Raw genomic sequence first — 24,772 nt, 5'->3', positions numbered from 1 at the left:
GGAGCATTTAATTCATTTACATTTAAAGTAATTGTTGATAAATACATAGTTCTTGCCATTTTATTATTCATATTTTCAATCTTTTTTTCTCTTCTTCTTCTTAATGAAGTCCCTTTAACCCTTTCTTTTAATATTGATTTGGTGGTGATGAACTCCTTTACCTTTTTATTGTCTGGGAAGCACTTTATCTGTCCTAAGATTCTAAATGATAGCTTTCAGAGTAATCTTGGTTACAGGTCCTTGCTTTTCATTACTTTGAATATTTCATGCCAATACATCTGGCCTGCAAAGTTTCTGTTGAGAAATCAGCTGATAGTTTTATGGGAGCTCTCTTGTAGGTAACTGCTTTTCTCTTGCTGCTTTTAAGATTCTTTCTTTGTCTTTATACTTTGGCATTTTAATTATGATGTGTCTTGGTGTGGGCCTCTTTGGGTTCATCTTGTTTGGGAATCTCTGTACTTCCTGGGCTTGTATGTCTATTTCCTTTGCCAGGTTAGGGAAGTTTTCTGTCATTGTTTTTTCAAATAGGTTTTTAATGCCTTCTTCTCTCTCTTCTCCTTCTGATACCCTTGTGATATGAATGTAGATACACTTATTATCCCAGAGGTCCCTTAAATATCCTCATTTTTCACATCTCAATACAACTTTTTGACCCATACTCATATGTCATGTGTCCTGTGGTCATCTCTTTCTCCCTTTTAGTAAAGTCTACATTATTAACCAATGCTTTTAAAATTAGATTTGTTTAGGGGAGGGATATGTTGAGTCTGGCCTCCAGGTGGGCTTAAATTAGTAGAAAGGCAGACCAGGAGGCTCTCTCATTCAATTTAGATTTGCTGCCTGGTTCTCAGAGAAGCACCTGTCTTAATGCCTCAACTCATATCACCTACTGCCACCTGCTGGAAGCACATGCTAATTACAAAGCAAGTATCTCAGTGGTGTGGGAGGACACTGCAGGGCTCAAACTGTAAACCCAAATTTATAAAAGACTGGGACTATTCCCAGCTCTGCCACTCTCTATCTATAAATTAATACCCCAACTTTAGTTTATGATCAAAGAATGAGGGGCTAAAACGTGATTGCTAAACTCTCCTCTATTTTCCAAATCTATTATAACAAAAACAGATTTCAAAGCAGGACTCTAGCAGACACGCCAAAAGTTCTTGCAAACTACAGCATTAGCCCAGTTCTCATTTTCAGCTATTTCCAAACATTTCAAAACATGAGCCAAAATATAGTGATGTGTCTATATATTAAGTTCAATTTACCTACCACTCTTTGGAAATTTAATGTCATTTTTAAAAATAGGTAATTTTCCATTTAGGACACATAGTAAAACAAGTGCAAGATGAGTTTCATGAAACCAAGTTTGGTTTCATGCTGTCACCATTAAAACAACAACAACAACAACAAAAAGTGGCTATACAAAATGAAACAAAAATAAGTTTAAGAAAAAGAACTTTCTGAATCAACCATTATATGGATCAAAGACCTCTTAAACTACAGCTGTCAAATGTGTTACTTTCTTTTCCTTTTATAGACCAAAAACAGCATCGACGCTTATAAGCTGCCAAAATGTACCTGATTTTCATAGATTAACTACAGGGCACATTTTAAAGAAGACTTACTCATATATTTCTAAATTGGTTAGTTTGTTTTCAGTCACGTAGTTGCTTGGGATTAAGCCTTCATTCCTACAACAAAAGACAAAGCAAAAATCAAAATGTTTGACATGTTTGTGGCATTCTCATGGCAACGACCCTTTTAAAACATCAAGGAAATAGGGGATTCATTTTACAGATTAAGTTATTAAAATAGGATTAAGTTATTAAAATAGGAAAATTCATTTTACGGATTAAGTTATTAAAACAGGAAAAAAGGTTTTTCATTTCTACATTCAACTGAAATCTCTGTATAATAAATACTAAGATTCTGACTTATAATGTGAGTACTTTAAGATGTGTTATAACACCAGAATCTTTTCAAGGAGGAAAATGGGCATTTACACATATATGACCGTTGGGACTTCACAGTGACTAAGTTAAAAACACAGCAGTTGCAAAGATATTGGCTTAATTGTTTTTAATTGCTACACAGTATTCCACAGAGTAGATACTCTAGTTTAGCCACATCCTTATTATAGTGATGAAGTAAAGAAATACCTGAACATGCCTTCGTGTGCACAAGTAGTATTTCTCTAAGAAAGATACCAAACAGGGAAATTCTTGGATAGCCTAGTATGTGCATCTTTCAGTAGATAGAAAAAAATGCCCTTAAAGGAAGATATACTAATTTATACACCCATCAACAGGGTAGGGATTTCTCTTTTCCTACATCTGCACCAACATTTGAAATTACACAAAGATCCCCAAGATATTTTTTTGAGAAATAAAAGCAAGCTGCAGAACAAAGCCTAAAGCATGATAAGATTTAGGGAAATTAAATCTGCAAAAAAAATACCATGTATTTCAATATATGCATAAAAGTACATTGAAAATTATCTGGAGGGGTACTCACTAAATGAATAATGGTCCGTACTTTTGAGAAAGAGACTGGGTTGAGAGGGAGCAGCAAAGCAGACTTTTGGTATTATTTATCATGTTTGTATATTGTTTAAAAAACTATATTCAGTTATTAACTTTGAAGTTAGAATTAATTGGTTGGTTTTTTTTGTGTGTTGTGTAGGTCTGAGTCATGCCAATAGACCTCCTTCAGGAGTGGTGAATTACACAGGCCTAAAACTACTGATGCTTCTTTTCCCACTGAAAAGTCTCCATCACATGTTGAGTCTAAACTAAGAACAGGTAAGAGAGCCAAATCATCAGGAAAATATAAAGAAAGAGGTATGTAATGTAGCTACTTCTACTACTTAGATACTTATAATCTCCAAATCTTGACAAAGATCAGAAATTAATGCCAGCATTCTCTCCCAGGGAGCCTAGACACTGCTCAGAATTCTTCTCTAGCCAGGACTCCAGTCAGGCATGAACAGTCCATTGCAACTGACACAGTGAAGTCTGTTTGCATCCCAGGGTCTTTTTTCCTTTCCTATTTAATTCAGTGCCTAATTCCAAAACTAGTCATTGTAGAAATATGAAAATGAGTAAGATGCCACTTCTGTTCCTACCTTAGAGCTTAACAGAAAAAAAAAAAGTACAATTTCCAAAGAAAGTATAAATCAGAACAAGAACCTAGATGGTAGGAATTACTATTCCCATTCTACAAATAAGGAAACAAAAACTCATTAAAAATAGAACTACCATGTGATCCAGCAATTCCACTCCTGGATATTTATCTGAAGAAAATGAAAACATTAACTTTAAGAGATATATGCACCCCAACGTTCATTGCAAAATTATTTGCAATAAACAAGAGATGGAAATGACCTAAGTAGTCATCAATGAATGAATGGACAAAGACAATGTGCCACATATATGCAAAGGACTATTATTCAGCCATAAAAAAGAATTAAACCTTGCCATTTACGACAACATGAATGGACCTTGAGGATATTATGCTAAGTGAAATAAGTCAGACAGAGAAAGACAAATACTATATGATCTCACTTATATGTGGAATCTTAAAAAATAATTTTTAATTAAAACAAAAAAACAAGCTCATAGATACAGAGAACAGATTGATGGTTGCTGGAGGAGGGGGTGGGGGTGGGCGAAATGTGTGAAGAGAGTCAAAAGATAGAAACTTCCAGTTACAAAATAAATAAATCATCGGGATGTCATGTACAGCATGGTAACTATAGTTAATAATTCTGTATTGCATGTTTGAAAGTTCCTAAGAGACTAAATCTTAAAAATTCTCATCTTAAGAAAAAAAATTTTTGTAACTATGTGTGGTGACAGATGTTAACTGGATTTATTGTGGTAATCATTTCATAAATGTTGTATCATTATGTTGTAACCTGAAACTAATATAATGTTATATGTCAGTTATACATCAAGATAATGTCAAGTTATCTGTCAAGTTATATGTCAAGGTAAAAGAAACGGAAACTCAGAGAGGGTAAGTAACTTGACCACAGGAATCACACTATAGGTGGAAGCATGCGGGTATGAAGCCAGATATATCTACTTCTGAGAGTGTCTGAAACCAGAGTACTATAATGCTCTCTCATAGGGATGGGGAGGGATGGGGAACAGGTTCAATTTCACACTAAAGGAAGAGTTGTGAACCTGGGGAAATTGAGCCACTAAACAGTCTTCTTTGTGCTTCAGAAGTCTTTAGAGAATAAAAGAGGAGGAATTTGATAAGGACCAAGCCACCAGTCTTACCCCAAACGGTCTCTTGCCTTCCACCAGTGAGTATTGTACTTCTCCAGTATCAGGTATTCCTCGGCTCTCTTTAAAGCTAAATCGCAGGGCTCTCTAGGCAGAAAATCATACAGTGCCTTGACTCGGATCTTCTCTTCAGCAACCTCAGAGGATGGGAGGGGAGGCAGCGGCTTGCGTTTTGATGGTTGTACACGTCCCTTGTTGGACTGTGAAAACCAAGGAGTGAATGATTGTACCATTGTTTTAGGAATCGGTGCTAATAAAGAAGAGGCATACAGTATATTTCCCTTCTGCCTCACTTCTCCCATCCAGCTGCACCAAAGCAGAAGCCAGGGTGGGATAAACATGGGAAAGGATCAACTATAAAACAACTGTCAGATCCAGCAACACACTCATCATTTTGTACATTTTTCAAGATCACAAGTTCTCTTGGCAACATTTTGGACTTTTTTCGGGTCACCATTCTTAAAACTTAATTTCCTCCCCAACATTACTTTGTCTTAAAGGTTTTTCTCTCTTGGAAAATGCAAAGCAGCCCTTCTCTTTCACACGCTGTAAGCTTGTGTTTGCGTTCACCACACTGCCTACCAGTACTGTTTCTCCCAACACTGAACTGAAAATTAATCCTGGCCTCACAATGACAGTAGCCAGAATGCATTTTTTTCCTGTTCACTGTCCAGTTTCAAGTTCTTCCAAAATATAGCAGAGCCAGCAATGTTAATTAATCTTTTTCTCTTCCACTTTCTTCTAGAACACTCATTCATTAAGTGGTTATCAAGCACTTATTATGTACGAAGCATGATTCTAGGTTCTGGACATGGCAGCAAACAGTGCCTCATGGAGTATAGACACTAAAAACACAAGCTTCCTCTGTACCCCCACCTAATTAAAATGATACTCACTTGCTTCTTACTTGGCAATTCACTGAACCATGGCCTGCGATGCCGACTGTATTTTTCCGAAAGTTCTTCATCTTTGCTCAGGCTTATTTGTGTTCTCACTTGTCTGATATTGAACAACAATCATATTACAAATGACTATTTGCATTCTAGTTATCTTTAAATCCAATAGATGATCACAAAACTAGTAGGGAAATACGAGTCTTTTTCCAAAAGTTTTTTTATTTAGAAGACTAATTCCATTTCCTTGGGCAAGTTACTGCCTCTCAGAATGTAATTTTTCTTAGCTGGGAACTAGAGATGCTAAGAGCATATAGAGTTGTTATGAAACAAAATTGAGAAAACATATGGCACATGCCCAGTACAGAGTCTGGTACATATTAGGGGCATATAATTATAATCATGACAATGAAAAACGTACTCTGTGTCAGGCTCCATGTTTAACATTTTACATGCATTACCTCATTACATGGTACCTATTGTTGTTATAAGCAGACATGTTATAGTGATTAAGAACATGGGTTTGAATCCCTGCTCTACCATTTCATAGTGTGGCCTTGGATAAGCCATGTAACCTCTCTAAGTCTCAATTTACTCATCTGTAAAATGGGGATTGTGAAAAAAAATAAAACCATACGTGGTTTTGAGAATTACTTCTTAGCACAGTCTGACACATCGGACACTTCTATTAAATGTTAGCTATTACTGTTATCATGGTGCTTTGGATTTTATTCTTATACAATCATTTGCTGGGCACAAAAGTGTAAGACACACTGATAGTTTTGGGGAGATATTCAACTAATACAGAATTCTTACCCTTAAAGGTAAAAATTACAGACTGGAACACAAGACACATAAATCACATAAATACCATACATGAAATAAATATTAAATAGAGAATCAGGCCACATACTTTGGGATCAAAAATCGAAGGAGCAATTAAATAATTAAATCCAAGAGGATCAAGGAAGGATCACAGAAGACCTGACATTTGACCTACGGTTTTAAATGAACTGGCATTCAACAGGGAGAAAATGGGAGAAGGGTTTTCCAGGCAAAAGAAACAGAAGATGCAAAGAGACATGGAGACTCGCTAGACGATAGAGAAACAGAATCAATTCATTTCCAAGAAGTTGCCTCAGAAAGCCGACTTACCGATTCTGCACGGAACAGCAACAGCAGCAACAGAAAATCGACTGGATGGTATTATCTGAAAAGCAGAGCATTCTCAACTGTTAGAAAACCATAGGTCCATGATATTGGATAGATGAGGCAGTGGTGCTATTCCAAAGGAGGCAATCCCTGAAGACAATGGTGATAAGAGTTATTATAAAGCATATGTAACATCTTGACCGCACCCTCTGTCACTAGTGGAAGATGAAAACCTGCCACCAAAGCAAAAGTCAGTTACTGGCACCCTGATCAATGTGGTTTCCCTTCTCAGGCTCTTCTCCCCAGGTTTGGTTTATGCATTTCCTCAGTCTGTAAATGATAAATGACCACTACATTCTCCCTTACCTTGGTCAGGGCTAATGCCAGCTAACAAATGTACAAAAGAACATGATTCCAAAAACAATGTCCTAGAAAATCTGCTAGCAGGGATTTTGAATTAGGTCCATTGTATTTCCTTTAAAAGTACTTATTTTTAATACATATTTTTATATATTTATATCAAATATAAACACATCTTATATTTAATATAATGTATTATATAATATGTGATATTCTGTACAAAATGTATTTTAACATATATAAACTGAATATTTAAAGAAAGAACTAGCTATGGTAGTTTAGTAATCTGGGTCATGCTTACACTTTTGTTGTCGAGTTTAATCTATTTGATTTGAGTTAGATCATTTGCCTTTTTAAAAAATAGTTTGAATTTATGAAAAGGATGTTTTATGTCCATAGAATCTACGTTTCCTAGTCAGCTCTTCCTCATATTCACACCTGAACAAAGTATTATGAAGCAAGCGGAGTACATTAGACGTGAGTGTGAGCTTTGAAGGGAGACAGATCTGGGTTTGAATCCTAGCTGTGGGGCTGACTAATCTGGGATAATTTCCTTTACTTCTCTAACTCTGTTTTCCTATCTGTAAAAACAAGATAATCATACCTACCTACTTTGAGAAGCTTTATAGGGCAGAGGTTAATCTCCAGTTTTGCAACTTTGGACAAGTTACTTAACTGTTCTGTGCTTAAGTTTCCCTGTCTACAAAATGGGCATAAGAGGACACTTAGCATGAAAGGCTACTGTGAGGATTAATTGAATTAATTCATGTAAAGTACCTAGAACAATATCAGGTATGCAATAAGAGCGTAATCCAGCAGACGTATTATTAGTATAGGGTCGTTGAGAAGATTAAATCAGACATCCTCTCTAAAGTCCTGGAAAATAGAAGAGGGGAGCAAACGGAAGATACCCAGCACAGTCCACCACTCAGCACAAAAGTCCTCTTTGCCTTCATTGTGAAGAACTAACTCAATTCCTTCCTGGTAATCAGAAAACTCACTCCAGCTACATTGACCTCTTTCTTTCTTCCTTTTATTAAGTATAGTTGGTAGATAATATTATGTTAGGTATATTAGTCTCAGGTGTATAATATAATGATTCTACATTTTTGTATCTTACAATATGATCACCCCACTAATTCTCATAATCATCCATCACGGTACAAACTTATTGACTATATTCCCCTTCACCTTTTTCACCCAGCCCCCTACTCCCCTTCCCTCTGGCAATCATCGTTTTCGTCTGTGTTTCTGAGTCTGCTTTTGTTTTGTTTCCTTTGTTTGTTTTGCAACCACTTTCTGTGCCTATCATTCCAGTGATACAAGGAATCCCAAAATGGCCAGAGAGCAGTCCCAATCTCCAACATTCCCTAAGGAAAGGATTCTTCCCTTGGGACCTGGAATCTCTAAACCTACCAACCCCAAAGTCACAGGAAAGAGAACAACAATATTCCAGTGTTATTCGCTGAGATGGGGAGAGGGGCCACTCCACTCTTCACTCCTTAGTTCCCAGACTCACGCATCGTGGCTACATATTTACTGCTGTTTTAAGGCATTTATTGCCTCTTATATGACACTACTCCAACTTTGCAAGATGTTTCCTCCCATATGTGATAGGAATTGAGCCTTTCTCAAGCCATTCCTCTGTCCTATCAAACTAGCTGCTTCTGAATTATGGGACACATGGTAAGAGTATTCAAAGAACCACTGAGCAAGTACCAATGAAACCAATAGAAGGCTAACTGACCCCAGAGAATGGATCATCTGTTAGACCTCTGGTTACATCTTTGCATTCTGTCCCCATTGAAAGAGTTTCAACCACATTCTTCTCCCCTGGATCGCCTTACTACCAATCTCCTGCTCTTGTTCTTTCAATATTCCAAACTAGCAGGTCAACTTTTTTGCCATTGTCCATAGTCAGTGTAGATCAATGCCTCAGACTATCTTGCCTTAATGAAGAGAACAAATGGATATACTTAAAGTTCGGGGAGGGTTTTATTTCAGCACTCTCTTTCAGGCTACCTCTGAATAGGGCTGTAGCACAACGGCTGTTTATTTCACATTTGTGTGGGCTTGGGATGCAGATCTATCTGTAAGTCAGGCCTGATGGATGGAGAACTCCTACGGAGGCCTCTGGTCTGAGTTGAAGAAGCAGCAGAAAAGAACAGGTACTAGGTAAGTATAAGTCACCTGCTCATGAAGGTTTCCTGAGCATTCTGGATCTACCGAGGCCCACTTTCATGTATACCACTTCCGTATTATGACGGATTACTGCTATGGGTGCCCCATTTTGTGGCTCAGTGAATCAGATGACACTCAGCTCACGATAGGCAGTTGGGATCATATATATATTTCATGATCCATGGTCATTCAGTCTTCACCATAGCAAGCCAGGAGCTAATTTTCAAATTGAAATAGTTATCAGCACAGGGCGAAGGCATTATTCCAAATTCCTGGGGCTTTGTGCTGTGATTCTCATATTGGGACTTTCAGAAGCTCCATATACTGCCTGCACTTTGCCCTTCATCCCAGGCTATCGCCAATGATAATTCCAGTAATTGATAATTGAGTTATTTCTCCCCGCAATGAGGCACTCTCTGGACTTCTAAATATATGACCAAATAAATCGCAGGTCCGATTCTGATTCTGTTTTCTAGAGCACCTTCTGATACCAATTAAAGTATCAGGCATGGTTCCAATATGAAACATGACATACTTAAATTAGAATAATTTTCAAAAGTTTCATTTACAAAGAGACTAATTTGAAAAGTATGGATGGAGGTAAGGGAACCACAAGGATGCACAGAAACCTGGATCCAGCAGTCACGTAACTGCCATCATCCCTAAGTGCACAAGGACCAGGAAAGGGAGAAAGAGTTGAGCAGAGCAGAGAGCACTTTGAAAGCACAGGAGCAATGATCTGCTGTGGAGGGACACAACTTCCTTCCAGGGCTCTCCCCCACCCCCACCCCCACCCCCACCCCCGCCCCCGCCCTGGTGTGATCCAGCCAGAAATCAGAGTCTTGGAAGCATGTTGGACCAATCCCCGCAGATCACTCTTCCAGGACAAAGTGAAACGTGGAGAAGAATGAATATGAAGACGTTGGGGTCGCTAAGCCGTCCCGGATGCTGGCTGCCTACCACATTCAATCCTGTAGGTCCCCTCTCCAGGGTAGTACAGGGTGGAAGAGAACAAATGTATCCAGCACGGTAATCAATACATGCTAATTAGTTCCTTTTCCTTTCACAGAAGTTGACTTTATAAATTTCTAAACCTAGATTCACGTATTGGTTACTTCTCTTTTTCTGATGTGGACATTACCGTTCCTCAGTCTTGGGACTATACACACGTGGGTGGTCCAGTCGGAAATGCCTCATTTCTACCCTGAAGATACAGGTCTAGTGCAAGCCAGGGAAAGGCTGCTATTTCACCGCTTACGCCTGATTTAATAACTTCTTCTCTTCCTTTGCCTGTACCCAGACACCACTTATTTTCCAAGGATCATCTCAAATAAAACAAATTACTAAGTTCCAAAAATACGCACTACATGATGTATTATTAGGTGTTTGGATTTCAACTTCTCTGTCAGTTTTCATCTGGCGGTGCCCAGGTGAGCAAATTGCCAAAAACACTCCTTAGAAAGAGGGTACATTAGCGCTTGAGGGCTCTGTCTACATTGGCAGGAGTGGGTTTAATTTACAGCCACGCCAGTTTATTCCAGTGCTGTTTTAGAGTCCCATAGAGATCTGTACCTATCAGGACGAGGGGAGGCAAAGCCAATTGTAGTTTACACAAATGAGGGAAGCAGCTCAGAATGTGCTGTAGACTGCGGCAAAATGCTGGGCCAAAGCCCCATGTAGAAGGTTTTAAATTCAAAATTTGTAAAATACCCCCTCCCTCTCCCACATCACCATTTTTTCCCTCTCTATGGGATTATTCCCATCGGCGTACAAACACGCTGCTCCTTCACCCATTAAAAACAAAGCAAACCACTCATGGTCTTATTTCCTTCATCAGCTTTGCTCCCAATTTATAGTAAATTCTAGAAATGAGTAGTCTTTACTTACTGGCTCCAATTCTTCCCCTCCCATTTCTCTTAATCCATTCCAGTCACGTTTTTGTCCCTACCACTTCCCCAAACTGCCCTTATTTCGTCACCAGTGACCTCCACACCACTATACCCAATGGTCAATTTAAAGTCCTCAATTTACTTGACCTCTCGGCAGCATTCGACAATGTGACCTCTTGGTTTCCCTGCTCAGTCTCCTTTGCTTCTTTCTTCTCTTCCTCCCCAACCTCTTAGACTGGGTCTGAGGTTAGATCGCCCAAAGCTTTTGATCTTTTTTCTCTGTCTCGATTACTCCCTTGATTATCTCATCCATCTGCTGATGATATCAAAACATCGACCTCTAACCCAGTTTGTTTTCATTCTTGTTTTATTTAACTTATGCACTCATTTTGTTTCATTTATGTTTTATTTCACCACTGTAACACACACACACACACACACACACACACACACACTCACACACAGTCTTACTGCTTTTCCCACCCTTCTGTCATTACCATGGCCTAAGCCACGATCATCTTATCTGAATTAGACCAACCTAACTTCTTCCTGCTTCTATCCTTAACTGCCCATGGTTTATTCTCAATACAGTAGCCAGAGTGATTAATCTAACATCTATATAGGATCGTATCTCCTTATCTCAAAACCTCATAATAGTTCCCCATGTCCTGGAGGGTTATAGCCAAATCACCCACAATAACCTATAAAAACCCTTCATCGTGTAGACTCTTGCTGCCTCCCTTCTTCTCTCCAACGCACATTTCTCATGTCACTCAGCCATACTGCCTTCATAGCTGCTTGTGGAGCACACCAGGCCTTCTCTCACCATAGTTTCTTCGCTTTTGTTTGGCCTAGACCACTCTTCCCCCAGCGATCAACCTTCTTTACTCCACTCCTTCAAGTGTGCGCAGACCTCACCTTCTCAAGTATGATTGCCACCTGCACTCCCTAACTTTGGTATTACTTACTTTGCTCTACTTGTTCTTTTCTTTTTTTAAAGTGGCATTCCTCACTTTCTAATGTATTATGCAATTCATTTTTTTGTCATTGTTTTACTGTCTCCCCAACTAGAATGTAAACAGCGATCTGTATCTATCTCATTTCCAGTTATATCCCAGGAGGCTAGAACAGTTTTTGACACATAATACATACTCAACAAATATGTATTAAATGAATGAATACATGAATGAATTGGTTTGAAGGAGCATCAGATTAAAACCTTTTCAGAGCACCCACCTGTCTTGATTCAGTCCTAATGAGAAAGTGAAAACTGTATTTGGGGACAGACTAAGCAGGTACAATAGGCTTGAAATAAGGGGAGATAAGACCTTGGGTGTCTATGTAGTAGGGACTCTTATACTCAAGATGGAGAACCAGTTGGCCACAGTCCAAAGCAGAGTAAACTCTATGCTCAGCCTAGAAACCTGTGTAAGATGGTCCAGCAATGTAAGCGGTGATCACCTATCATGTTTTGTTTTCATATAAACTAAAACCATTTATAGACGGTCTCCAACTTACAATGGTTCAACTTGCAATATTTTCAACTTTACAATGGTGCAAAAGCTATACACATTTAGTAGAAAACATACTTCAGAATTTAGAATTTTGATCTCTTCCAGGGCTAGTGATATGCGGTATGATACTCTCTCGTGAAGCTGGGCAGCGGCAGCGAGCCCCAGCTCCCACTCAACCACGTGATCACGAGGGTAAGTAACAAGACACTCTAGTGTCCTGCATTGCCAGCACTTTTTGGATATTGTGTTCTGAGCACATTAAGGCAGGCTAGGCTAAGCTAGGATATTCGGTAGGTTAGGTGTGTTAAATGCATTTTTGACTTGCAGTATTTTCAGTTTACGATGGATTTGTCAGGGTGTATCCCGTTGTAAGTTGAGGAGCATCTGTAATGTCATCATTGCCAAAAAGTGTCTATAATGGTCACTTGACTCCTGGATTAATCACTGGCATGTGATATTATTCTCCAAATTTTTCCATATGCTTGAAATATTTCAAAACTAAAATTTGTAGATTTGAAAGGAAAACCCCCAGAAAATCAGGTAGGATTGTGGGTTAGTGAGGTATCTATTTTAGGTTTAATAACTTTTTTCATGTACATGATTTTTAGTGACAGATGCAAAAAGCTTTTTCTTTATTTTAGCCATTGTCTTACCTTTTTCCCAACCAGAATTATCGGCTTCCTCGCTAGTTCCAATAAGAAAACCATTCTACGCATTTCCCATTCCAATTTTCCCAGGTCTGTGTATATATGAGTCCCCCACAGAGATCTTGGGTTCTTCCTGAGCCCCATGCTTTTATATTCCATCTGCATTAATCTGTTTAAATTGTTTGGCGTTTTACTTCTTATCTCCTGGCTACCAACCTAGTCCAAGCCCTCGTCAACCCACACCTGTGTTTCTGCATTCATTCACTTAATCCTCACAGTGACCCTGTGAAATAGGTGCCACTTTTCCAGGTGATGTATTTGAACCACAAAGAGGATCTTCCCTGCTGAGAGTCGAAGGGCTTGTAAGTGGAGAGTCAGGATTGGAACCCTGGCAGCCTGACTCCAGGGTCTCTGCTCTTATCCTCTGGGCAACCAGTTTTGGCTCAGTGACTGGACGAAGTGGCCATACTCCCTACCTCTAAGCCCCACCTCTCAACTCTCTCTCCTTTAATCCATTCTACATACTCATTTCCCTAAAAGTCTGGCTCAGCAAACTGCTCTACATCTTCAGCATCTAAAAAGACTCTCAACTACATATGGCATCAAGACTATTTAATCTTCCCTGATTTTCAAGGCCTTCCATACTGTGACCAACCCTACCCTTAGTGTCCACCAATTCCTATCGCACCAGCTTCTTCTGTGTGATCTAGTCTCACACCTTACCTGCCTGTGGCCTGAAAAAAGCTTCCTTTGCAATCCACTCCCAACTCACCTTCCTTTGGGCTCCCAGAGCACAGGTGATCTGTCCTGCCCTGTGGCGCTTAATTAGGTATCACCTTCTACGGTCATTATAATTTCTTGGTGTAGGCTTCAGCTTTCACAGCGTTTCTCAGTCACACCACTACTGACATTTTAGACCAGATAATTCTATCTTGGGGTGGTTGTCCTGTGAATCGTAGGCTGTTTAGCAGCAGTACTGGTCTCTGTACTAGATGCCCACAGTAACACCTCCCCACCCCACCTGACACCTACCTCCACCTCCCAGTTGTGAAAACCAAAATGTTACCAGGAATTGTCAAATGTACCCATAGGGGCAAAATCACCCCCAGTTGAGAACCACTGAGCTAGACTATAAGCTCTCCAGTTTCAGGGCCTGCATCTTACACATTTTTGTCTTCTTCCTGGCCTCCAGCATCAGTGCCTGGTACATAACAAGAACTCAATAAATAGCTGTTAAATAAGGCTTCACCAACGTCTACGCCATCACATTACCCCTGGGCTCTACTTCTCAGTAATTCATTCTATCACATGATATCTCACAGATCAACGCTGACCGCAGAGAAAGCTACACTGACCACGATCTTTTGTGGTCAACTGTTCTATGTGGAACAGCAAAGTTGCTGAACACTGAGCTTCCGGAGCTTTAGCTAGCTAGCACTTGTAGTAGGTTTTAAGTCTAACCTTTTGTTCCAGATATATTAAAAAGAAAAAAAAAAGCTTATTCAAAATCAAGCATCATAGCATGAAATGCTAAATGAAATGGCTAAAACTTCTCTGGTGTTCAAAAAGTTTTGTTGTTGCTGTCGTTTGTGTGTTATTGCTTTTTTGTTTTTGTTTTTGTTGTTGTTGTTTGTTAATTTCTGTATCAGAACAGCATATGGAGTTGAATAAGCTTTAGTGTCAGACCAACCAAACGTCAAACCAGGGCTCCATTTTCTTGTAGCAACAATGTGAATCTGGGCAATTACTTAGGAGCCTTATCTGGAAAATGCAGGAAATAAAATTCTATCTTCTAGGAAGGGCACCTCCCCACACCTACAAATATAACACCATACGCAGGCACTATACTAAGATATTATATTATACTAACTTACTCCCTACACAGTGAAATCAGTCCTGTTATTATCCCCATTTTACAGATAAAGAAACTGAGTAACAGAGAGGTTCAGTAATTTGTCCTGAGGGGGAGTAGTTTGTCACCCCAAAATATGCCTGTTTGGGATATTATTTTAAGCTGGTTGTTTTGAAAGAAATGAAAGACTTGGAAAAAAAACCTTTGATTTCCCCCTAACTTCCTAAAAGAATTTAGATAAAGAGCCCACTCCAGGAAGGGAGCTATAGATAACTATAGGTTAATATGAACTACTATGTGCTACACGGAGAGGAACCATGCAAGGCACGTTTCATCAAAGTCCTCTCTGTGTCCCCTTGTTAAAGATGACGGAGCAAACATTTATTTACCAAATGAACTGCCTTCTTTCTCCAAGTGAACTGTCTTTCCCACTTTGAAGTCTCAAACCACCACATGCCCCTCCCCCACATTTCTCCTTAGCTCAAGATGACATACCATGTTTCCCAGAAAATAAGACCAGGTCTTATATTAAATTTTGCTCCAAAAGCTGCATTAGGGCTTATGTTCAGGGGATGTCATCCTGAAAAATCATGCTAGGGCTGAGGTGAGGTCTTATTTTCAGGGAAACCCGGTATAAGCTTTAACTGCCTGAATTGTCCTAGGGGCCTATATTCTTATAGAACCCCCATATGTACAGATGTAATTACATTTGGTTATTTTCTCCTATTAATCTGTCTCATGTCAATTTGGTTATTAGACCAGCCAGAAGAACTAAAAAGGAAAAGAGGGGAAATTTCCACACACACATACCCCAGCGCCCCAGCCACAGTCCAAAGCCACAGAATGACTCGAATGGACTCTGATGGGCTCTCTCTACCCCGACTATCAAAGCTGCTCTCAGGAGAGGCTCTGAAACTTATTTTTGGTACGGTACAAAAGATATAATAGTAAACATGTTGTACTATCGTGTTTCTTTTAAAGGCATTCTCATGTTCGTAAACATGAACCTGCATTAGAGTGCACAGAAAGAATTATTTTAAGGAATTGGATCACATAATTATGGGGGATGCACCATCCAAAATTTGATGGGGTACGCTGGTCGGCTGGAGATGCAGGCAAGGGCGACAGTTCAAGTCCACAGGCAGTCTGCTGGCAGAATTCCTTCTTGCTCAGGCCAAGTCAGTCTTTATTCTATTAAGACCTTCAACTGGTTGGATGAGGCCCAACCACATTATAGAGGGTCATCTGTTTTACTCAAAGTCTACCTGTGTAACTATTAACCTCATCCCCAAAACACCCTCATAGAAACATCCAGAATAATGTTTGACCAAATATCTGGGCATCGAGGCCCCGCCAAGTTGACCATCCTAATACCTTAAATTAAAATACATAGAACTGCTCTTTTCCGGTGTTTGTGGCGCGAGGCAACATGAACAGCAACGTCTCCCACGATACCCTCTACGAGGCGGGGCAGGACTTCCTGCCCCGAAACCAGCGTTTGCGCTGGGAGGTTTTGAAGGCAGTTGAGCTGCAAATCAACTTGAAGAACTATGACCCTCAGAAGGATAAACGCTTCTCAGGCACGTCAGGCTTAAACTCACTCCCCGTCCCAAGTTCTCCGTATGTGTTCTGGGGACCAGCAGCACTGTGACGAGGCCCAGGCTGTGGATGTACCCCACACGGGCATTGAGGCGCTGAAGAAACTCAACACATAAAGGAAATGGGTCAAAAAGCTGGCCAAGAGTGGGCTCTCAACCACAAGGTTGCCAGTTCAATTCCTCGGCTCCTGCAAGGGATGGTGGGCTGTGCCCCCTGCAACTAGCAACGGCAACTGGACCTGGAGCTGAGCTGCACCCTCCACAACTAAGATTGAAAGGACAACAACTTGACTTGGAAAAAAAGTCCTGGAATTACACACTGTTTCCCAATAAAGTCCTGTTCCCCTTCCACAATCAAATCTTTAAAAAAAAAAAAAAAAAAGCTGGCCAAGAAGCATGATGCCTTTTTGGCTTCAGAGTCTCTGATCAAGCAGATCTCATGAATCCTAGGCCCAGGCCTGAATAAGGCCGGCAAGGTCCCTTCCTTGCTAACACACAGTGAGAACATGGTGGCCAAAGTCGATGAAGTGAAATCCACGGTCAAGTTCCAGATGAAGAAGGTGCTTTGTCTGGCAGTGGCTACTGGCCACATGCAAATGACAGATGATGAGCTTGTGTATAACATCCACTTAGCTGTCAATTTCCGGGTGTCATTGCTCAAAAAGCACTGGCAGAACATCTGAGCTTTATATATCAAGAGCCCCAGCGCCTGTACTAAGGCACAGCTTAATAAACCATAGCGCGACCAAAATAAATAAATACAATACACAGAACTTTCTAAGAGAATCGCTAGTATCAGTCAGCAGGCATCGTTGATATCTGGGGACTAGGAAAGGACCTTCTCCTGTTCACTCTACTCACAATACATGACTACACACCAACAGAGTGGATTATAAACCCAACGACATTCCCTCGGTTACATTTGCTCTTTCCTGCATCCTGGAATTAAGGAGGAAGCCTTTTCAAAAATATTTATTTTTTCATGACTCCATAGCAAAAACAATTGCCCTCAAAGGTACAGACCCACACCAGCAATGCTTTAATTATGATAAGGTTTGTGTTCCCTCTCCCCTGAAGACTAAGAGCGGCTGTGAGCAGGAAGGCCACCCTCTGCCTTGTTTATGCTTCCCTCACTTCTGCCCAGCACAGTTGCTAGCACACAGTTGCTGCTCAATAATTGCTTGAGTGTGTAAAAACAAATGGTGAAAGCAGAACAGCTCCCTGATGTTCCCTTGTTTGGCAGGACTTTCCAAGACACTAGGCATCTTTATTTATAGATTAAAGGATTGACTCATTCAAAAGCAGATATCATTAGATTCATGATTATTTTCAAGTTACAGCATCACAGGGCTTCCAGGTGAGTGAATAAGTGGAGAGTCACTTCCACAAGCATACGCATACTGTGATTACAGAAACTCATCTTTGAATTGTTTTGCTGATTAACCTGTGCATTGAAAGCTCTTTTGTGCCTTTGGAAAATCTCCAATTTAGGCAGAAACTCATGCATATCAAGGGGCTCTGCCAGAGAGACTAAAATGCCCCAGAGAGACACAATGACTATTTGCCCACTGGAAGGATATATTCAGGATTGAGGGTTACCATGGGAAGGAGCCAGAGCTTCCTCTCCCAGGCGTATATCTGCTCTGTTCTTTTCATCTGTTTTTTATTCCCCAGCAAATATCTTTAATTATCTACCATGTACCAGCAAATCAGAAAAGGGCATCACATCTTGACATAATCTCTGTGACCTTTAGGAACTGGCACGGCTCTCATGGGTTAGGCAGTCGAGCCTCTGACTTTATTTGGTATTCGTGTTCTTTCCTGGGAAGGCTTGCTCTCAGTTTTCATTCCTGCAAGGGTCCCATTAGCATTCCTTCCAGCGGCAGACCTGTGTGGGTGGCTACAAGGCTGTTTGGGAACAGGTTTCCACCAGGGGGCGCTGGAAGGGCAGGAATGTGAGAAGCATGGCTTCCCAGAACAGTTCCCCAGGCCACCCTTCAACACAACCAATAAATAGTGGATGAAAAGCTGTTGGGCCACTGCTGTCTGGGAAGCAAAGCTGCTGGCATTCCTTCCGTTTCTAATATTTTGAGGTTTACATTAGTGTAACCTCGTGTCATACCCTGGCATTTCCGATGTCGGACTTTCATTTTGAATCAGTGGTTCAAGTGAAATTCATTCCTACTGAATTAGTCATAATAACAGGGAGATGGCTGGTGATTTTTATTTGAAAACATGAATAACTAGCTCAGTTTTGCTGCCCGGAACTAAAGACCAGGCTAGTCGCCCACCCATATTCTCCAGGTTGTGGATTTAAGGCAAGGAATTCTGGAGCCAGCTGCATTTGCAGCTGAAGGGCTCAGAGTCTAGAACCTACAAAACTGTGGCTTTGGAAAAACAGCTCTAGATGATTAGAGCTGAGCCTCTAAGTTCGTTACATGATACTCTTTATTTTTTTCCAAAAATTAACAGAAAGGCCAAACCTCCGCATTACTGTCATAAATTCCCACCACTAAATCTATTTCTTGGGGAGGGGAGAGGAGCGGAGGAGAGGGGAGAGGAGGGGAAGGAAGGGAAAGGGAGGGGAGGGGAAAGGAGGGGGAAAGAGAGAAAAATACACTGAGTTTTTCATTAAAATGTTTTTTCAATTTGACAAGCTATTCTTTATTCTGAGTTCATGCTCTACATATTTGCGGTGTTAAAGTATCCTTGTTTTGTGTGTGTGCCTTTCCTTTTGATATTAAAATGTCCATTCTTCTAAGAAATGAGTCATCAGAGATGTTAATCTTTTTGAATCCATTGACAAAATAAATAAACAACCCTATGTTAGCTCCCAAACTTGTTTTTTAACATCATCCTTGCCTGTGAAACCTTAGAGGAAGAAGAATATATCAGGGGATTCACTGCTTACTAACTAGGTACCTAGCTCATGGGACAGTGAACTGGATACATTTCGGTGGAGGATAAGAATGGTGCTTGGCCTGGCAGGGCCTGAAGGGGTCCTGAGTATGGAGAAACAGTGACGAGATTCTAGAAGCCTAGGAAGCTAGATGGGGCACTGGGCACTAGGGGAGATAGAGTTCCTGGGAGTAAAGGGTGCTGAAAGGAAAAGGAGAGTCTCCCTGAAGACTGCTCATCCGTTCACAACTTCAGCCAGGGCACCCCCCGCTGCTCCCCAGACACCAAACATTCCATCAGCCTGAAGCCCTCCTTTGCTCTACGCAGGAATTTTGGCTTCTTCCCAGTATGAGCTGAGGTGACCTGGACTGCACTCATCGCACACACACGTCCTCCCCGCCCCCAGGTCTCAGAGCAGTATTTCCTAGAAGACTGTGAACTTCAAGTTCATGACGTGCTCACAGAAATCACATGCAAGACATCTGGTCAGCTTGTGATGTGAAGTGCTCGGCCACAAGACCTGCTGGTTGGCTGGCATGGTGCGGAAAGCTGTGCTCACCGACCCTTGCTGGGCAGGAAGTGGACAGACGACGCTGGCCAGGTGGAACAACAGCGTCTGCAGGTCGGCACACGAGAAGGCCCGCAGCCTCATAGATGTAGTTACAAACCGTGCCTGCATTTATCCTGATTACTACAGACTGTAGGCATTTGCAGGGGGATAAAAGCGAAATGACTGACAAGCAAAAGATACATATACTCACGTCCATATTGACATTGAGAAATTCTCTATTTCTGAGAAAGGGGACCAAATCCAGCCTGAGTCAAAGTGGTGGTAAAAGTGGCCATGTTTGGTTTTGGTCCATGGCTCTCCCTCCTTTTGCCACTGAATTACTTCTTTATTTTTGGAAACAAATTATCTCCAAACTTAGAGGCGTAAAACATTTATTATCTCACAGTTTCCGGGGGATCAGGAGTCCAGGCACAGCTTAGCTGGGTGTCTCTGGTGCAAGGTTGAGAAGTTCATGAAGCTCATGGAATCATAGTCAGGCCGAGCTAGACTGAGCGGGAGAATCCACTTCCAAGTTCATTCCCACAGCTGTCGTCAGGCCTTGAAGTTGCCTTGGTTCCTCGTGATGGGGAATTCTCCAGAGGCTGCCTGAGAATGCTCAGAGCATGGTGGCTAGTTATCCAAGAGACGGGGAGCCCAAGAGCACTAAGACAGAAGCCACCGTTTTTTTGCAACTCAGTCTCAGAGGTAATACTCCAATACTTCTACCATATTCTATTCATGAGAAGTGAGTTACTAGGTCCAATTCATCCTCAAGGAGAGGGATCGCACAGGGTGTGAATACCAGGAGGTGGACATCATTGGGGGCCGGCTTAGAGACTGTCTGTGCAGCTACCCTCTTTGTCTTCATACTAATAGTAATAGCGGGAGATACTAACTTAGCAGGGTTGGTGTGGGAATCAAATGCAATCAGAAATAAGAGGGGATTTGAAAACAGAGGCCCTAGAAAACCAGTGGGATTAAGGGGTCCTTACCTCACCCCCAGATGAAATTGTGGAGATGAATCCAGAAACCTGCATTTTAACAGTATCCCCGGCATGCATTAGGTTTGCTAAGACTTATGAACCACTCATATAAATTATCTGTTTCCTTCTACTTTATAACTTGGAAAGAAAAGAAAGGCAGAGAAATTCGGTGAAAATGAGGTGCAGGGGAGGTAAGAGGTGAGCTTTTTGAACCCCAGCGTTTTTCCCTGCAGCCTGTCCTCTGAATAACTCTCCTGGGCTAGGCCAGTTCTCAGGGCAACTGTTAGTTGGTAGAAACGTTGGCAATACAAATTACAGTTCACAAATTGAACCTCATTGGAGCAGGGCCTGGAGACCTCGCTCAGGCTCTCGCCACCGTCCCGTACGGTCAGCATCTCACCTTCCACCATGGTCTCCTCCTGAGCTTCTGCCCTATAGCAGCCCAAGGATGAACTTCTACGACAGCCCTTAAAACAACAAATTATTCAGCAAATGACTCTGGCCTGGCAAACACATACAAACATTTTTTATTTTTTTTTATTCACAGTAATACATCTTGAGGCATAGCTCGGCTTTCTCTTGTCAACAGTAAACACTCATTGTTCTACCCAGAAAAAAAAAATGGAGCCATGTCTCGGTATAGTTTTTGCAGAAGAAAACAGGTACTTCTTACAATTGAAATCAAACTATCAGAAGTTGGAAGGAACAGTGAGAGCTCATCAAATCCATGCCCTTCTAGGCCAGACAGAACGATCCTCAAAGTATCCCGGCCAGTAGGGAGTCTCTCATTTCATCCCTTGGGCAACCTGTTGTGGTCTCAACCCTCACCACTATTTATTTTATATATAACTGAATCTTTCCTGTTACAATTTACAGCCTTTCTTCTAGTTCTGACCTCAGGAGAAGTGAAAAACAGATGCTCAGGTAGCTTTCAATAGAAAGGTTCTTATTAAGTCACTGCTCATCTCTGTCCTGCCGTCTGGGGAGGTGGGGACACCGATTTCTGCTTCTTAGCTCTTCCTGCTTTGCTCTGCTTGGTCTGGATTTCTGATAACTAGCAGCCGTAGTTTTCTCTACGAGTGGATCAAGACCATAACTTATATTCAGGTCAGTACAACTGGAATAACCTGGTTTATGTTTTACAAATTCTACCAAAAAGTATTGGGTCCTATGAGGTGATTTGGCTTAAAACAGATGACATTTGAAAATTGCAATCATTTTTTCCTATTGCCATTTTAAAAATCAGAAATGTAAAAACTTTGTTAGCTGGCCTTTGATTGCTTTCACCTGATGGTACTGCGCTTGGTTACAGCTAGGTTCCTTAGTCACCCAGAATTAAAATCCAAGACTATTTTTCTTCTTTATTTTTAATTATTTGTGTTATAAGACCCTCTGAGTCATAGAGCCACATTAATAAGCATTTCCAAAAATTTCACATGGGACTGAATCGTTTTCCAAAGCAACTCCAAAATTAAGTTCATGAAGAACCTGTCATTTTTCTCTAGTGTTTCTTTATGATAGCTTGTTGATAGGTGGGCAAACAGAGTGTCCCCGTTTTCTAGATGGGAACCTAACAGAAAGAAGTTGCCAAAGGTGACCTACCCAGGATGCAGCAAACTAGAGCTTGGTCTCCTTATCTTCAGCCCTGAGTTGTTTACACTAAATATCATTCTAAAAACAAACACTTTTCAAATTGCATTTCTACATACACATATAGATTTAAGGACACTATTTTTGTTTTGCTTTCTTTTGCATTCTCAGTGCTGAACCTTTGCTAAAATTACATCACCACAATGGTTATTTAAGTAACAAACAAAACCCTGGTACAACTTCTGGGGAAATTATCCTCAACATTCCACCAGCTCTATGCCTTAGAGACAACTTCTCTGGTGGTCGAGAATAAGTAACGTGCCCAGAACAAGCCCTGAAGATGAATGACAAAGGCATCTTACTTACAGGTAGAAAGAATCATGGCTGCACGTCTGCAGGGAGTCCACAAAACAGCCTTCAGTTCTTCAGCAGGGCTCCAGTCACAAAAACACATCTTTTAACTGAAATCATAGCTCACGCAAGATGTTTCTCAAGGGCAAAGTTAACCCCACCTATTTTCCTGTTCTAAAACCTCAGAAGTGTGTCAATGACAACCCGACGGCCTATATAAGAAAGTGCAATAATCTGTATCCAGATCTCTCAGAGTAATGCTATTAGTTTCTCATTCCCAACTGTGTGGGTGACTCTAGCAAACAACATTTCTAAGAAATCACAAAATTTTGGGTAAAAGGGACCTTAAAACTCATCAAATCAAACTGCCCTCCCTTGGCAGAGAAGGAAATGGAAGCATCGGATAAGGGACACACTTAGTGGTAGAAATAGATTTAGAGTCTAGGTTTTAGGGTGCAAAGTCTAGAATGTTCTGTCCTAGACTTGTGGGAACTCAGCACAGACACTTCAGGGACACAGAAAATATGAGGAAACTTTTATTTGGCAGGGGGAGGGCAACCAATACAATAATATACCTACAAGGTGACTAGGGTATGGCTGAGAAATATAAAAACAACATCAACAATAAAAAATGCACTTAGGAGTTTCACGTCATTCCACTGGAAAATATAAACAAAAATTAACTAAAACTAAAGAGAACTACTCTAATGAAGACACAGCATATTCACATTGCCCTTCCTATTTCCTGCCTCACAGATGAAGATCTCTAAACATTCTGGGTGGATTCTTCTATTTTTACTTTACCTTTTCCCTTAGCTATGCTTTTATGTAAAAACTTTTTTTTTTTTTAACATTTTAGTAAAATATGTGAAGATTTTTGAAAAAATGTTCCCCAATGTTACAAGGTATTATTCACCTTGTTTTCCACATCAATTGTACATGTAACAGTTAGTGCAAGGACTCTATTTCTCCTCACTTTCTTCAATGCCATCGAGCACTTTGGACTCAGGTCCTCAAGGTGAAAAGGGAAGTCTGGATGGGATGGGGGCAGGGGGGCAGGGCAGGAGGAGGCAAGGTGAGGGAGGAAGGAAGCAGAAAAGTGTGACAGTGACAGCAGGGTATATCTTGAGTGTGACCAATTCCTTGAATGAGCTACAACTCAGTCAACAGGTGTGTATGTTTTTGTACTGATGGTATCTTTCAACAGGAAGATGAGGAGGAAGGTGGCAAACAGACTGTGACAAGACTTAGGATAGAGACGTTATTTTTTCTATCACGGGGACAAGAAGGATGGAAGACAGCCTTCAGTGGACAGACCGACAAGAAAGGAACGAGATGGTCCTCCAGGGTCAGAGTGAGGCACTCAGAGCAGTCGCTGACAGCCGTGTGTTCACACAATGCTCCCCGCACCGGGGACACCACAGTGGCCCCCAGAGCAGACAGAACTCCCACAGAAAGGCCCGGCATCTTCCTCAGCTTTCTACTCACACAATGGCAAGAATAACATGTGGGGCTATACATGGTCTCAGCTACAGGTGACGAAGACTGCTTTTCCCTGGGTTCAAGAGGAAAAATGAAGGCTCTAACTCAGCAGGTGTCTTAGTCAAGAGATTGTAAAACAAACGTGATCATGAGATCTATTGTGAAGCTGTAATAGACAATCTCTGATCCAGGAACCCACATCCAGCCAGGCCTCCTGAAAACCATCTGGGAGCCAGCTCAATACACCGTGCTCTCCATTTTTCCTGGTCGGTCTGCCAGAACTTGAGCTTGCTCCTGGGTCTTGCTGACAGCCGGGGCAGCCTCTGTTGTCAACATCACCTGATCGCTCTGCTCTGGAGCCCAGCAACACCACTTACATCATCTGTGTCCTGGGGCAGATTCCTAAGATGCAGAAACTGACTCCCATCAGGTCAGTTTTCCGCCTAACTCCAATTAGCTGCAGATACCACAGGCACGGTCGTTCAGCCCAAGCACGGGCCCTGTTGGGGCCCTAAGCTGTTTTAGCTACCCCCCAAA

At 41.2% G+C, this 24,772-nt stretch overlaps 1 protein-coding gene across 2 annotated transcripts in view; it reads right to left on the bottom strand.

Moving 5' to 3' along the window:
- TXK (TXK tyrosine kinase) overlaps nt 1–22,934 on the bottom strand; it is a 52,483-nt gene extending 29,549 nt beyond the window's left edge. Inside the window, exons 1-5 of one of the 2 annotated variants that reach the window (XM_019741062.3) lie at nt 22,769–22,934; nt 6,344–6,398; nt 5,192–5,294; nt 4,290–4,495; nt 1,629–1,694 (exon numbers count right to left, since the gene is read on the bottom strand). In XM_019741062.3, the coding sequence (XP_019596621.1) occupies nt 1,629–1,694; nt 4,290–4,495; nt 5,192–5,294; nt 6,344–6,398; nt 22,769–22,856 (518 nt within the window). In that variant the 5' untranslated portion in view covers nt 22,857–22,934. Of the gene's footprint in view, nt 1–1,628; nt 1,695–4,289; nt 4,496–5,191; nt 5,295–6,343; nt 6,491–22,768 lie in introns of both variants that reach the window. The other variant, XM_019741063.3, reaches the window with a different exon arrangement.
- Between the last annotated feature and the right edge of the window lie 1,838 nt (nt 22,935–24,772).

The sequence above is a fragment of the Rhinolophus sinicus genome, chromosome 1 (assembly GCF_057876585.1).
Source record: "Rhinolophus sinicus isolate RSI-liver-muscle chromosome 1, RSI-T2T, whole genome shotgun sequence".
Taxonomy (NCBI): domain Eukaryota; kingdom Metazoa; phylum Chordata; class Mammalia; order Chiroptera; family Rhinolophidae; genus Rhinolophus; species Rhinolophus sinicus.
This window is presented reverse-complemented; position numbering and strand designations above follow the sequence as displayed.